Raw genomic sequence first — 17,157 nt, forward strand, 5'->3', positions numbered from 1 at the left:
ATCTACGAATTATAGCAGCTGAGTTCGCAAGGTGTATCCACTTGGATCGAATCCTCAGGAATGAACCAGTTTCGAGATACTAATTTTCAAAGTATCGAAGTAAATGCATGCTTCCAGATAACTTTTTAGGAAAACGCTGTTTTATGCATTGACGCGCTTGGCCCGCAGATCAACTTTCGACGACCGCCAACTCTGTTCGCCGCTATCGTTGTGCTTGAGTGTTGCGTGCTTTGCAACGCTTCACTCCGTTCACAACGTGCCGCACGAGACAGATTGTCCGCAACAGCCAATATATCGCGAAATGAAAACACGTATAGAGCTGCACTCAAATTTCGCATTAGGGAGCATCGTAAGCGTCGGTCAATTTTAAATGCGAAACATTTCTTGGCGAACATTTGCACCTTTGACAGTATCTATCTATCTATCTATCTATCTATATATATATATATATATATATATATATCCATCCATCTATCTATCTAGCTAGCTAGCCGCCTACGTCTTTCTGCTCTCATAGTTGTTTCGTTAACTTGGTATGTACCCAAATTGGCATACTATGACAAGAGTATATGACGAACATAAATGATATGTCATGACATGCGTGTCATGTAGGTCATAAAACAGCCCCCTACATCTTGGTGCTCTCATGGTCGTTTCGTTAACTTGGTAGGTACGAAAATCGGCATAGTATGACAAGAGTGCATGACGAACATAAGTGGTAGGTCATGACATAAATGTCATGATATGAGTGTCATGTAGGTCATGACAATGACCTAGCGAAAAAGATTACCACTGAAATTGGTTCGGACGTGGGTACTAAGTGAAAGAAACACTAAAGAATGCTGGTACAAGTCATAGTCATAAGCATGACTCAACAAAAATGACAATGACTCAGGGAAAAAAGATTAACACTCAAAAGCCACTGAAATTAGTTCTGACGTGGGTGCTAAGTGAAGGAAACACTAAAGGATGCTGGTATAAGTCATAGTCATGAGCTTGACTGAGCAAAAATGACAATGGCTTAGCGAAAAAAGATTAACACTCAAAAACCACTGGAATGGGTTCGGACGTGGGCACTACGTGAAGGAAACACTATAGGATGCTGGAAGAAGCATAGTCATGACCATGACTTAGCAAAATGAGAATTACTCAGCGAAAAAAGATTAACACTCAAAAACCAGTGGAATGGGTTTGGATGTGGTACTAAGTGAAGGAAAATGCTAAAGATTCATGGTCGAAGTCATAGTCATGAGCATGACTAAGGCTTTCGCCTTAAGGTCTCTTAGGTGTAGCTAAAGGGACTCCTGAGGACGCATGTCATGACATGCGACCGTGTCCGTGAACGTTTCGTTAACTTGGTAGGTTTCCCGCACACTGCTTCGCATAACATCGATTCTCACAGGGCGTGGGATCTGCCGGCTTTTTTCTTCCGAAGCATTGTTTTCAAGTGGAACACCGGGTTTCCTAGAGGACGCATACAGTAAAAGAGCTCAGGACTACTGTTATCTTACAAGGTTTGGCCCACTTCATCCAAATCGCGGACATTGTAGCAGCTACCAGGTCACTACTGTGCTGATATGTTCTTAACACTGCGCGGGTTGGGTCGTTCGCACATACCGTAAAGCTTCAAAACAGAGACGCCAAGAAAAAGTTAGAAAATTCAAGCACAAAAATGAGTCTGACTAGGTTTTGGAGTGTAAACATGGACAAGATAGTTTATAAAAAATGTGCCTGTTTATTTATTTATTTATTTATTTATTTATTTATTTATTTATTTATTTATTTATTTATTTATTTATTTATTTATTTATTTAAAAATACCGTACAGGCCTCAATTGAGGAATTGAGTAAGGGGACAGTACATGAAGTATTACTAAGGTGAGGTGCTGTTAGAATGCGGAGGATCACAAACCTACGCTCCAATCTGCGGATATATCCGGGAACGAGTTGTTCACGACGTTGGTCATGAAAATCAATTTCGCGCCTACGTAAGCCCGGACCCGGCTTTCCTCTTACCGATGCTTCGCCTAGAATTTTGTACCGAGTGCCCGAAAATCCGGAGAGAAATTGCCGTGCTTAAACAAATGGTCCGAGACAGCTCATCCCATAGGGAAGCTGCTGAGACTGTACGACGCCGGCGTAATCGTCGACGCAAGCGTACAAGACGTGGTGTTAATCATACGCAAGACGCACCCAACCCACTACCTTCGAGTGCAAGTAAGCATACCAGCACGAAGAGGATTGAGACTGACAAATCTAAAGCCGCGGAAGACTGGCCTGCGCTTCCGCGCACACAGCCTGCCAAGGAGCCTCCCCGCCTGATGTCTACTTCCACGCACACTTCGGTGGATGAATTACCAAGGGTTGACCGACAGATCATACCGATGCTGCGGTCCCTAATGAATGTCATTAAAGAGCTACTGACAAGTATTGCAACCCCAGCCGCTCGAAGTGGCCTGCAAGTGCTGGACGCGCTGAGCCCAGTCCTAGCAGCCCTCGAGTAGAACCATGGATGGCAATCACCAATCGTTCCGCCAAGAGGTCAGAGAGGCATCTATTATCCAGTGGAACGCCAGAGGACTTAGATGTCGGATGCCTGATTTTCGTCAGTTTGTACATTCTAACCGTTTCCCAATCATCGTAATCTGTGAACCGAAATTATCAAACCCAATCCGTCTATCCGGCTACGAATCAATCATGTCCTCAACTTGCAGCGAAAGCAGCAAAGTCGTTGTGTTTATTCGTCGGGAGCTTACCTACGTCGTTCAGCAAGTGCCACCTCATGATGAGAATCAGTATGTTTGCCTGATTGTTAAGAAGAAAAAGGTAGCCTTTACACTGGTGGGTACCTACTTATCCCCTTCAACCCGGTTTGATAGCAAGAGACTTGAAGACATCTTGACAGCAACCCCTGGTCCATGGATTATCACAGGAGACTTTAACGCCCACCATCCTATCTGGGGAAGCTCTAAAATTAACGCAACCGGCCGACGATTGGCTTCATTCGCATCTGACCATGGACTGTCCCTTCTTAATGATGGGAGCCCTACCTTTTTACGAGGCTCATCATACAGCAGTTGCTTAGACTTGGCTTTTGTGTCACGTCGCTTGGCTACTCATGTAAAGTGGTTTTTAGACATTGAGACACATGGGAGTGATCATATATATCCCCAGTTACCTTAAGATCAAGGGTTTGGCCAGCTGCCATTCGCCAAACGCAATCCGGCGAATTGACTGGTCTACATTCGAAACCAGCATGGAAGAAGCTTGTCGCAACGGTCTCCCTTCTGGCCTTCAGCAAGCTATCAAGGAGGCAACACAGAATGCGATGTGCACGCTGAAATGCAATCCAAGGTTCTCCGAATCCGACGTGGAGTTAGAGCGACTCCGTGCGATTCGTCGGCGGGCCGAGCGAAGATACCGACGCACTAAGTCCATCCATGATCTCAGAATAGCCAGACGCACGAAAAAGAAAATCCAGCGCCGAATGGCCAAACTGGAATCTCAACGGTGGGCAAAATTTTGTGAATCCCTAGACCCCCGAAAATCTCTTTCTCACATATGGAGAACCGTGCGAGGCCTACGTACGTCTCCCGAACAACGTGTGCCATTCAAAGCCTTGGCACTTTTCCAACGTCGAGAGGACATCGAGGTAGCGGAAGATTTCTGCAGAAAGATTGCAGGTCAATCAACCTACACAGGCCCCCTTGGTACGGATAGCATTGAGCCGCATACACGGGACTCACGCATGGACTTGCCTTTCACCACCGAGGAGCTTGATGCGGCTCTTGCTTTGTGTAATCGGCCGTCGTCTCCTGGACCAGATGGCATATCGTACCACATCTTGTGCCACCTGGGTGAGCGAGCGCGAAATGCCTTGCTGGATATATTCAATGAATCCTGGCAGGATGGAAACGTTCCTCAAGAATGGAAGACAAGCCGCCTGGTGCCACTCCTCAAACCTGGCAAGTCACCACTCGAGCTCGCGTCATACCGCCCAATCGCGCTGGCAAGTTGCGTAGGGAAGGTGATGGAACGCATGATCCTTGCCAGATTAGAGTGGTACCTGGAACGCTACCAAGTTTATCCAAATGCTATGGCCGGCTTTCGACATCTCCGCTCCTCCATCGATAACGTCATCGATCTGGTCACGTACGTCCAACATCAAAAGAGATGTAAACGATTATCGGTCGCTATGTTTCTGGACGTAAAAGGAGCTTATGACAATGTTGCTCATGATGCCATACTTGATGCTCTGGAATCGGTTGGCCTTGGTGGCCGCGTGTACCGGTGGACCCGCAACTACTTACACATGAGGTCATTCTTTGTGCAGACCGAGTACGGTCCGACGTCTCTACACTGCAAATACCGTGGTGTTCCTCAAGGTGGCGTCTTGAGTCCCACACTATTCAACCTTGTTCTTGTCGGTCTCGTGGAACGCATACCAAATGCTGTCCATATATCAATGTATGCCGATGACATCTGCGTGTGGACGTCAGGTGTAACACGTCCTCAGGTGCGCGCGAGACTTCAAAAATCTGCGACATCAATATCGGCGTATCTCAGCGAACAAGGCCTCCAGATTTCACCTGAGAAATGTGCGCTGGTCGCGTTTACGCGGAAGTCAATGACGCCTTATGCCATATCCATCAATGGGCACAACATCTGTTACACCAGGACGCATAGATTCTTAGGGGTGATCATTGATCGAGACCTCAACTGGAGTCCCCATGTGACCTACCTGAAGAAGCGCCTAATGGCCATTTCACACGTTTTCAAGTTTCTTGGAGGGAAAACGTGGGGAGCGTCAGTACACGCAATGTTACAACTATACAGGGCACTGTTTCTCGGATATCTGAGATACAGCTTACCTGTACTGAGCAATACCTGCAGAAGCAACATCCGCACAATCGAAAGTGCTCAGGCGCAGGCACTAAGGGTTTGTCTTGGATTGCCACGATGCACATCGACAACGGAAACAATTGCAATAGCTCAAGATTACCCAGTGACAACTCATATGACATTGGAAGTGCTCAGAGCACACATCAGGCACATTGCCCGCTCCCCTTTCCATCACCTCGCCACTCTGCCGAATGACCGACCCAATGCCTCCTTTTGCCAGGCGATATCGGCGTACCGTGACTGCCTCCCTCGAGATTATACGCCTGCCGAGAGACTGCTATCACCTCCTTGGTGTTTGGCTCGTCCGCAAGTTCGACTCTCGGTACCAGGGATTCGAACGAAAGCAGGACTCTCGTCCCCAGCTCTCAAGCAGCTATCTCTCCTCATGCTGCACGAGACATACAAGGACCATTTTCACATTTACACTGATGGCTCGACAACTCTTGACGGATCTACAGGGGCTGTAATCTTCCCCGCAAAAGCTGTGACCCTTCAGTTTCAAACTTCTCACCAGACAACGTCGACTGCGGCGGAGCTTGCTGCACTTCGCTGCGCACTTCACATAATTCACGAAGACTTACCATGAAGATGGAGCATATTTACAGATTCAAAGGCCGCCCTGCATTGTCTGCTATCCGCTCTACGTCGTGGACAACAAGACCAACTTGTGCTGGAAATAAGGCACCTTTGTCACCAACTGGCAGAAAAAGGACATGACATCACTTTTCAGTGGCTCCCAGGCCACTGCGGCATCATGGGCAACGAACAGGCCGATGAAGCTGCGAGGAGGGCTCACGAAAATGCTGTGAAGGAACCCATCCCGCTATCAAGAGCCGATGCAGTAACAAAGCTTCGCATAATCGCGCGTGATTCCACACGAGCCATGTGGAACACACCTGGTTTCCAACATACTCGACTGCACCGCCTGGACCCATCCCTCCGACTACGCATTCCATCTGGACTTCCTCGAATCGAGACAACTGCTCTCTGCCGACTGTGGCTTGGAGTATCCTTTACGAATGCTTTTGCTTGTCGCATCGGAATGGCTGACAGTGCTGCCTGTGATACTTGCGGCAGCGAGGAAACACTCCAACATATCCTGTGTCATTGTCCCCGCTACAGCTCCCAGAGACAGTCGCTCGTAACGGAGTTGGCACGCCTCGACGACCGGCCGCTTTCTGAGCAGACGATTTTAGAATGCCGACTGATACGGTCTTCACAGCAGAAGGCGACGAGGGCGCTACTGAAGTTCCTCCGGTCAAGCGACCTGTTTGAACGACTGTGACGCTCCTGAGTTCCTTTGTGTGTGTGTGTGTGTGTGTGTGTGTGTGTGTATGTGTTTTTTTTTTCTTTTCTTTATCTCCCTCTCTAGGTGTGTGCATTTTTCTTTATCTTTCTGTCTCCCCTTACCCCTTCCCCAGTGTAGGGTAGCAAACTGGATACTTACCTTCCGGTTAACCTCCCTGCCTTTCGCATCTCATTTATCTCTCTCTCTCTCTCTTGTACCGAGCTGATATCGGAGCTGATTCCGCGCGTTTGCCAGGAGCACGGACTGCTTTAGATTATGTTTCTGTGCTAACGCAAAAATTAAAAATCGTGACAAGAGCAAGCGTTGAGGCCTGGGGTCACTCTCAGCATTTTATGATCCGGAAGTGTACACACCGGTCGAAGGAACAACCTATAGGTTGTTCCTTCGACGGCACGTTTTTTTCCCAATGACGGCACTGGTTGTCGTCTTAAGGCCACTTGTTTTTGAAGATAACGCCTGGAAGATCGGAAACGTGACGCCACATTCATAGGCAGACAGCAGTTACAACGAAAGCGGAAAGCCAGCAAGTCGACGGCAAAGTGTAATGAAGCCTGAGTACGTCCATGCCGGGCTTATTTCGTGTACTATAGAAGGCGTTGAGTTATTGCCCGTCTGAATTCATGGAACATTACTCGCACGCAATTACGGGTTGCTACTTCTATAAAGCGGCCCCTAACTCGGTTGCGCGACTGAACATTCCGCTTCCTCGTTTATATTCATATTGTGCTCGGAGGTATCGAACTCAACCATAGTGTGCCATGTGCACTTTGAACTTGCTTATGCGTGCACCTCTGCACTTTCTACAGTTTATTTTTTTTAACAAAAACTGAAGGTTCCGCGCGGAATAATAACTACTAGAAAAGACAGGATGATAGAAGCGTCTGTGCGTTGGTGTTTTATTGCGCGCTGTACTTTGACTTGTGTGGGCTGCACTGTCGAGCCCAATAACAACTTCGTTTAATATGGCGGTGCTTGGGGCAGCGAACTCGATCGTAGACGTTTACTGTAGTGTTGAATAGTGTGATCAGGATGGGTCGGTGTTGCCCTTGATGGTCCGCCGAACACTACAACAGCGGTTTCAAGCTGCCAATTCTAGCAAAAAATGTTCTCGTGTCAAACAAAATTTAATCGAATTAAAGTATCCAGCTCACAAGATGAACCGTTGGTGCATATAATGAGCTATTTCCCATATCTTTATCAGGAGTGTCTTAATGCCTAATTAATCTGAACATCGTCAAAAACAGACCCTCTGCCAAATTCGGAAGTAATTTTCTGGAAAAGTACTTGATTTCATAGTCGAAAATTATTTTAGAATAAATTATAGCAAAGGGAAAAATAGCAAGAAATATTGTGGGTTTTTTATGCGAAACAATCTGAAAACGCACAACTTTTTTCTCTCTTTTTTTTTTTTTACTTAGCCAATTAAACACGGAAAATTCATAAATGCGTTCACCTATGGCGTCACATAATAGAACCACGCCAGTAGAATATTCTAAAATAAGATTTCTCGTTGCACCTAGTTCCACACTTTATTGTAAAAACGTTCCTCCAATCACCTTTTGCTGCTTCGCGGAAACTCCAAAGAGCGCTGACGTTGCCCAAAAACTTTTTTCGAGGAAAATTCTCTAGGGAAACCTCATTCACACAATCGCCAACTAGCCCAATTTTTCCCAAGAGAATCGGCGAAGGTCACTTTTTGGGTCTGGGACGTTTCGCGTGAAATGACCTCACTGATGGGAGTCTGCTAAGGTGCTTGTCAGTTTTCCAACCCGGCAGCCTAATTTAATTAAAATTCTGAGGTCTTCCATGCCAAAACCACGATATGATTATGAGACACGTCCTATAGTGGGGGACCCCGGATTAATTTTTGCCGCCTGGGGTTCTCTAAGGTGCAGCTAATTATAAGTGCAAGAGCGTTTTTGCATTTCACCCCTTTCGACCGGCGGCTGGTTTGATACCAACCGGTGGCCGGTATCAAATCAGTCACCTCAATCTCAGCAGCGCAACTGGAGTTCACTGTAGCGCAGCTCCATAGCTACTATGCTACCACGGCGGTTATAGATTTAAAGATAGACTGCACTGTATTTCAAAGACGCAAAAGGCAAAGCTTCGCAAGCAGTGTTGCCAGGTTTCGCTATATATAGTCAAATTGGGCTACGGGAAAATTTTTTTGGCGTCGACTTGGACGAGTTGGCTATGTGGCTATATTTGGGCTACTGAAAATCTGCGACTTGGCTGTGTTTGGGCTATAAGTGGCGCCCTAATCCACGCTCCAGAGGTGGCTCTGATCGGGTAGAAGCAAATCTCGAAGGCTGTGTTTTAGCTGGCTGAGCCGGCCGCGTGGCAGTGCGTGTGTGCGTGGCCGAAATGACCCCCCGCCTTTCCTTTCCACTCTGCGCCGTTGTCTGAGCCGGTGGCTTTGAGCTTTGATGCACTTAAACTTACACCCTGCTTGAACGTTAGGCTCCCGATCCCCGGGCATCGGGATGAATCTGGGAGTAGTGGGTTTTTCACAGTACACTGTACTGACATGGCTATGCTCAGGAAGGGAGAGCAATAACATAGGGTCGGGGCCGCCGGGCGATCGTGGCGCCAGCATGAAAGAAGGGAAGCACGGGTGGATGACACGCCCCAGTGTGTTCATGACCATGTCTTAATTCTGGGTGAGGTATCGCACCGGGCACAGCTTTCGACCAGGATCCTCCACGTATCTCGCGCCAAGCTTTACTGCCATTTTCCTTCTCCTGCTAGATGAATTTTTCTTCGTGCTTAGATTAGAGATTCATTTCGATAGGTTGTACGTAAGATCGGATCCTCCTCAGAGAGGAGAAACCAAGCATGGGGAAGTGGACCAAGTATTCGAGAACGTATAAAAAAGAAGGAAGCAAGACCCCGAGCCAAAGGTGGGTTCTGGTGCTTTTACTTCTAGATGCTTTGCCCGTAACGTTACGGATGCAGATACTCATTCTGCTAATATCGAACCATGTTTGCCACGAAGACATCAGTACACCATGTCACATGAACTTCACCCGCCGTGTTGGCTTAGCTTGTGAGGTGTCGTGCTGCTGGCTCGAGGACGCGGGTTTGATTCCCGGCCACGGCGGCCACATACCCGCCGGGGTGGCTCAGTCAGCTAAGGCGTTGCGCTGCTGAGCACGAGGTCGCGGGATCGAATCCCGGCCGCGGCGGCCGCATTTCGATGGAGGCGAAATGCAAAAACGCCCGTGTGCTTGCGTTGTAGCGCACGTTAAAGAACCCCAGGTGGTCAAAATTAACCCGGAGCCCTCCACTACGGCGTGCCTCATAATCAGAACTGGTTTTGGCACGTAAAACCCCAGAAAGAAGAAGAAGAACGGCGGCCACATATCGATCAAGGTGAAATGCAGGAACACCCGTGTACTTAGGTGTACGTCAAACAACTCGAGGTGGCCAAAATTAATCCCGAGTCCCCCACTGCGTCATGCCTCCCAATCATATCGTGGTTTTGGCACGTAAAACCCCAGCAATTATTAGAGTTTTAGAACAGGGGCCCTCACACGTATTGGGGCCCCAAAGAAATAGCGTCGAAGCCACTTCGCATGCGAAAGACGGAAACTGTGTTTGGGTTTAGCGTCGGGCACGCTATTTCATCGGTTTAGAGGGAGCCCCAAGAGCTGCCCCAAAAGCTTTCGTCAACAAACGTGGCGGCGCCCATCGAGGCGAGGGCTGTAACCTAGCACACAACTGGGCTCGATTCGTGGTAATGCGTGAAGTTCGTACGCTAGAAGTGATTGCGGTTATCGCTTTCTCTCAAGTAACATGTGTTATGAAGATGGATTCATTATACGCCACTGATTCTGAATTCAATTGTCGATTTCATTGCTCGTAGGCCTATCACGGATTGACTTGGCTGGGTGAAGGTGCGTAAAGTTGGTTCCTCAAAACTAAGCGCAACAAGTTGCATGCTGCTAATCTAATAAGTTCTAAACTGTAATTAAAGGCTAAAACACGAATGTCTAAATTACTTTTGTTATCATAAAATGGTATATTTTATTTTAATATTTATAACAGCTTTCCTTTGACGCCGTAGTGACTCTGCAAACGCAACACGCACTCGCAAACGCAAAACGTCTATTCTAAAAACTCTTCACACCTGCATGCCCTAACGCTAACACCCGCAAAGCTCTTTGGGGCCCCAAACTTTAGGAGCCCCTATTTTAAAACTTTATTAGCCATCAACATGATTTTATTTTTGACAGTAACCGATTTTCACAGCGTTACCACTGTTATCAATTTGTTGTTTACCATTGCTCTTTGTGCGCCGTCGCGGCTTTTGCCATTTCGAGCGAGTTAGTTCGGGACGTGCTCGTCGCCGAAAACGACTGCGCGCTTCTTACACTAGTGTGCCATTTTGCGCAGTAATCTCTTAAAGCTCCGCTTCACACATTCAGACAGTGAGTGGCATCTGTTACCTGCAGTCCCTTTTCGTAACGCGCGTTCTTGGCGTGCTAGAGACCTAAGATGTCGGCCAGTTTGATGTAAATTGACACTATATAGGTAGTATGTGTCCCAGCTAATCCGGGCCAAGCTAATTGAAAAACAGAAAAAAAACGACGAGAAAACAAGATAGAACGATGCGACAAATAACGCGAGGTATCATAGCGCGAAAGACTTGTTTTAGCTCATCAAAAAAGAAGCCGTGAGGACGTCGCCGTCGCTGATCGCTGGACAGCTGAACTTCTAAGCCGTATCCAGAAATAACGTGAGAGATTGATGACGCTGAACATTATTTTGTGTTCACGACAGCTAAAAAGCAAAGTTCGTAGTTCATATTACTGTAAATAACTAAAAATAATAACTTAGTACTATCTGTCATAAAATAAAAGCACTCATTTCGCCCTCTGCAGCGATTCGCTGGAACTTAAGAGCTTCCGGAGCCAACCTAAAAGTGTCCTGTGCAAGCATATGATGTCGCTGTTGTTGATGTAAAGGGCCGACCGTCACGGCGGCACGGACATTTTGTTACGACGAGTTGTGCAAAAAAAGATTGCCGTAGTCGACGGTGAAAATCTACTCACAAATAAAATTGCATATGGCTATATGGCTATATATATATGGCTATATTTGGCTACGAAATATTTTGCACTTTTTTCCGTTTGGCTACATTTGGGCTACAACTTCTCTAGCTTTTGGCTACGCCGCCTCGTCGGACCTGGCAACACTGTTCACAAGTAGTTTCAAGAACTTCGTTACAACAGCGCCGCAGCGTTCCAAATACGAAAGTATATTTTGAAATCCGTGACGTTACACAGCCGTACTGGCGCTGAGATTACAGCGAGAACTTAAAGAAAAAAGATTGTTTTATTTTTGTAGATTGTATTATTTAAGAAAAAAGACTTTTATTTTCTCTTCTAATAATCAACCTATTACGGCAAACTTTGCAAAAAACAGTTTTGAAAGAATATTTCATCAGTCTAAACTGATTGTTTCGCTTTGGTGTCCTTTTACCTCCCAGCCTTTAACACTACATATTTGCGTAAATACAATTATTTTGTTGAAAAAAAAAAGAAACAGAAACAGATCTGACACACTGATTGCAATGCTCAACTTCGAAACTTGTGACTGTTGGTTCGATCTCAGTTATACCTGCTCGGATATCTTACATCGCGCTGTACCATGGACGAAAGCGAACAACAGGATCTACTAGTCTCGTAGCTCCGAATTTCTGTTCGCAGTAAGACCAGCATCGGACTTTTGCACATTGCATCTGTTAGGGCGTTTAATGCAGACATAATCTATGTATTGTACACGGTTCTAAACTATACCGGTAAAAATCACAATTTCACGTAAACTGAAAAAAAAATTGACGCATCATTTGTTCGATTTAGACACACTGATGTATGCAGAATTTACGTTTCTGATGCAGAGTTGCGGAACAATAGTTCTGGCGCGTTTTTTTTTTTTTTTTAATTCGGCGATCAATCCCCTGGTCGATTATACTCCCTCCCAAGTAATGACCAAGCACAACTCTGCCTATGGCGTTGGCGAATGGACGAGAACCTAAGCATGACATGGCACACGGGCAGAACGATTCAGCGCTTCACATGAGTTTGAATCGAAAAAATCAGTGTCGGTCACGAGTCGTAATTCGAGCTATTTTCACCCATTCATAGATAGCAAGCGAAACAGAGTCACTGAAAATCAACCTTCAATAAGCCGAACACGTTTATAGCAAACCCGAATACTTCGAACATGGTACACATTGAACAAATGTCCCGGCATGGGAAGTCGCACGTTCGCGTGAGCTGATACTGGTGCCAGATGCATTATGCGATGGCTTCAAGCTTAATCCGCGTGCGCGCTCCCTGTGTTTAACGACGTCCAGCGTCATGTTGACGTAAAGTGTGCTTTTCTTTATCACTTCAGTCGCGCTGCCACCGCCTCGAGTTACCGCAATCAATTACCGTACGCCAAGGTAATACCAAGTGTTTCATTTTATGATCAAAACTTTATTATTGCGATAGCAATTATATGGACACTCAAAAGCAGATTTCTGCCGTCGGCGTCGCCGTCGCCGTCGCCGTCGCCGTCGCCGTCGCCGTCGCCGTGAGGTTCCGTATGACGTCATTTGGAGATGAAATCGTCGCCGCGCGCCGAACGCTGTATGTGCGAGTGAAAGGGCGCGAGGGGCGCGTCTTTCACGGGGAGTGAACGCACGGCGGAGAACAAACGCGCGTTCTGCGCCGTGCTCGCTTAAGGGCTGCAGAAGTAGGCGTCTCTTTTCTCCTTTACAATCACCATATATGTAGAGCAAACGCGCCTTCTTCGGACGCGCGAGAGGCCGTGGGGGAGGGGGAGGGAAGGGAGGCGACGTTTAGCTGCGGCACCAAGTGCCTATTTATATCAGAGGCTCCAGCAACAGTCACCAACGCCGCACGCATTTTGAGCTAACGCGGGCAAAACGCCGATGGCGTCGACAACAGTTCTGCGTGTTGTTGCTACCAAAGCCGCTCACCTTACTTCGTATGACATTGCTGTGTTGCTATCGCATTCATTGCTTCGCCCTTAGGGCGAAACTGTGACATTTTTTAAAAAAAAAGAAAAAAAGAGACGCTCGTATCCAGACCCCGGCCGTTTATGAAGATAGGCGACGGGGCTAGGTGGACATTAGCAGCAAGAAAAATTTTCAGCGATAATTTCGCTGATTAATTGACATTTTCCAATAACTTTTTAGTTACTAACTTTAGGGCACGTGTTTTATTTGCGAAATTGAAGCCGTGTAGAAGTGAAGTCATGTATCCTTAACAGATATCCTAAGACTAGCATTATCGTCGAATTTTTGCTTGCTGCTAATGTTCGCCTAGTCACATAGCCTATCAGCAAAAACGGCAGGGGCCTACCTAGATATGCCCGTTTTCTTTAATGTGTTCCGAATAAAGCAAGATCTATATAGCCGCCTATCTAGGCAATTTAGGAGTATAATCTAACTGCATGCAGCCGTCGCGTCCGTGCATGTCAACAGTCTTTATAGTAATAATGATCCAAATGAGTCTGAGCAAGTTTGCTGAGCACTTGGATCACTGCGCGCAAAAAAAAAACGAAAAAGAAAAAAAAATGACGCGACAGGTACAGTCGATAGTTTGGAAGCCACTCTGCAAGTATCACGCGTTCGCCGAATTGGACCAACGAGCTTTGTTGCAGAGCTCAAGCAGCACGCCTGGCATGGCAAAGCACATGTGAGTACTGAATACTTCTCAATTTCAGCAATTAGAGCGACAAAAATGTACTGGCGCCCTAGTGTGTGGTCAGACGACAAGTCTGCTCACGTGCGCAGTGACTTCGAAAGTTTTGAGAAGGACTGTGCATGGCTCTATCATTCGAACTTTATATGACACTACACACACACACAAAAGAAAAATCATCTGCCCCTTATAATCCCAGTATCAATTATCTGATAGTAATATGGGCTTTGCATAAGATCTTATAACCTTGTATCAGATTATTTGATATATTGGATGTGTTTTCTTTCTCTTCTCTCTTTATAGGGGAAGAACCAGGAAAGCGCCAGTTATGACTCATGTTTTACAGTTAAAGAGACTTTGGTCATGTACTTACGTTTGAACGCCCACATCTCGCCTTTTCTCAGCGCGAGCGACGTCTTCAGAAGACCTAGCTTGCAGTCAGTGCTGACCATCGGGTGCTTGTGGATGTACTTGAGAAGAGGCCTGAGTCTTGGTTCAATAGCATTGAACGCGCCTTCTATGTCAGCGTTCAAGTTTCTCGTCGTTGACTTCGGCAGTGCTGTAGTAGTCGGACTCACGGTCGTCGTTTGATTCCACTCCTCTGTGGATACCAGTGGGGACGAAGTCAGCCATTGGACGCAGACGGTCACGAGGCAGGCTGTCTGGAAAATGAGACTCATGGATGCCGGCTCAGAAGAACGCTCGCGCGCAGTGAGGCTACTCCAGTAGCGTCAAAGGTGCCCACTTGTGCCAGCGGTTTTCCAGAAAGCCCGCCGCAGGAAGGGTTTCTCCAAATGCCCTTATGCGGCTTTTCGTTTCCTTGTATTCGCCTATGGCCCCCGCCACCCGAAACGTCGGAGTCTGCATTGCCGACGCGTCGGCGTTGTGTCACCTCGAGCTCCACGTCGTTGTATGCTCAGCAAACTTCCTCGAGGGCTCGACATTCGCGCGAGGAGAGCGCCCATAAGCTCGCATCCACATTTTTAGTCTACAGTTCATGATCCATAGCGGGGTCGGTTCGGGACAAATAGACGCATATATATTGTGAGAGTCACGCCAAGTATAGGGCAGATGACAGGTTCAGCCTTTTCCACGAGGAAAGAAGCCAGTCCTTGGAAGCTCAGATCTTGTTCGTACACCCGCGCAAACAATAGTGATGTAACTCTCGCTTCACGAAAACGCAAAACATAAGAAAAAGGAACGAGGGGGAAGAGAAGGCGGGGTGGGCGATAGAGGAGGGGGGAACTTCAAGCGCTTTCCACAGTATTCGAGTCATTTTTCGCATATCCTGGGCCTGTCAACAAAGTTTTCCTTTTACCTGAATATCTGACTGCATAAATGCCGATTTTCAACAATATTTAAGGGGATTTGTTTCAAACTGTCAAACAGCTCGGTTCAGACTGCACTGATAGCAAAAGTTTAGGCGAATTTCAATGCAATATTTAGTAGACTGTCACTAAAACGAACGTGGTTAAGCCAAATCTTCGGATGCTTGGTTAATTGTCCCATAGACCGCAAGCAATAAAAGAAACCACCTAACACGAACCGTCTATTCGTTTAAGCTAAATGTCCATGATCGTCCCTGGTGCCTGCTATACTCGGCTTAGCGAAATGCCCAAGGCGACCTTTCGCGCTGGCAAAAGCTAATGGTGTTTCTGTGCACATAAAACTACACCGGGTGGACGACGACGAGAAAGCCATTCAGGACTTTCACCATACAAGCATTAATTGAGGAGGGCCTCAAGGTGCTTTTGCAAAGCAGATAGCGATGGCTTTTACTATAAGGGGGGAGGGGGGATCACTTTTAAGTTATATGGAATTTTCAAAACTCGCCTGTTGCGGATAACATAGCTGCATGTAGTCCTTGAGCTGGATTATTTAGAGAGGCGGACATTACCTGCACGAGAATTCGAAACACACATTCACTAATTAAGAAATAGTGACTAATTAACTTTCTAATTAATTACTTTACTGCACATATGGCAGTTTACGAACTGTAGCCGGTGAGTTTTCAAAGCCACTTGGAATGAATTCCCTCTTCTGTGAGGCGGCATGCAAAGAGAAATTTGGGAGTTGGGAGCGGGCTATCCTGGGCTGGCACAGCTCTACAGGGCAATTCCGCTGTGTGTGCACTCTAGAGGAGATTCTACATCAAAATGAGGCTCAACAGGAGGGTCTAATGCTACAGTTCCTATGGAGGCAGCAGAAGTGACCGTGGAACAAATGCTGACTACACAGAGCAACGCAGCGATGCTCGCCTTTCGTACTATATTGCAGGCAACGTGACAAGAAAGCGGTTTCCCTCATATGCAGGGATCCCTGCGATGTGCCAAGTGACAGACGGTGCTGCAGCGGAAGTTCCTACAGACGTATACAAGGAATGGGGATTTTGGAGGGCTTCTGTGTTACGTAGCCGGGAGAGTCACTGTACAACTTGATTCATATGCTGTCGAATTAAGCAGGCTAACGTATGTTTAGCACAATGTGCATGCATTCAAAGGTTGTAGGCAGCCTAGGTGCTGCAGGCAGTAGCGTACCACAAACTGGCTGCCAAGTATTGCACAGAACTAACCTGATTATATCTGTTAGATTTCTTTTTTATCACCAGGATTAATTTCCTTCTAAGTGGCCTCAACCAAGCAGCAAGTGAAAAAAAAAATTAAGAGGCCGAAGCTTTGCGTAGCTTAAGGCACCGTCCACCGCAGAGTCATAGATGATGTTGCTGATAAACGTATGTGTTACAATTAAAGCGATGAAAAAACGTTCAGTCTAAATTTCTCTGGAACATTGAGCATATATACTGGGTCCGCGGTTACACGACCTTAGGCGCCACTCAAAGATGCATTTAGAAAAAGACAATACATAAACGGACACGATCATTCGCAATAAATGTTCCCAACTGCCGCAGTAAGAGTCATTATGATGTCTCGCACGTTAGCGCACGCCAATTTCAGAGAAATAAAACAATGAAATATTGGTGAAAGATACTACCCTCCCGCTGGGACAACCTCGGGCCACTCCTTAACTACGTCGATAAATCACTTAAAAATTTGTAGAGATCATTTTGCATTCGCAACAAATGTAATATATATGCGGTACCTTCAAAATATTGTTATGGAGAGCTCTACAGGAAAGGGGGTTTATTTACGCTGTGTACAAGGAGGCTAAAAGTCGGGCAGCAACAGCAAATATGGCGGAAGATTGACATCAGACTGCTGGTGGATG

At 46.6% G+C, this 17,157-nt stretch overlaps 1 protein-coding gene across 1 annotated transcript in view; it reads right to left on the bottom strand.

Annotated features, from left to right (window-relative positions):
* Positions 1 to 14,708, bottom strand: part of LOC119436975 (nose resistant to fluoxetine protein 6) — an 89,859-nt gene extending 75,151 nt beyond the window's left edge. The window contains exon 1 of the mRNA XM_049660048.1: positions 14,306 to 14,708. Within this exon, the coding sequence (XP_049516005.1) occupies positions 14,306 to 14,612 (307 nt within the window). The 5' untranslated portion in view covers positions 14,613 to 14,708. The remainder of the gene's footprint in view (positions 1 to 14,305) is intronic.
* Between the last annotated feature and the right edge of the window lie 2,449 nt (positions 14,709 to 17,157).

The sequence above is a fragment of the Dermacentor silvarum genome, chromosome 1 (genome assembly GCF_013339745.2).
Source record: "Dermacentor silvarum isolate Dsil-2018 chromosome 1, BIME_Dsil_1.4, whole genome shotgun sequence".
In the NCBI taxonomy this organism is placed as follows: domain Eukaryota; kingdom Metazoa; phylum Arthropoda; class Arachnida; order Ixodida; family Ixodidae; genus Dermacentor; species Dermacentor silvarum.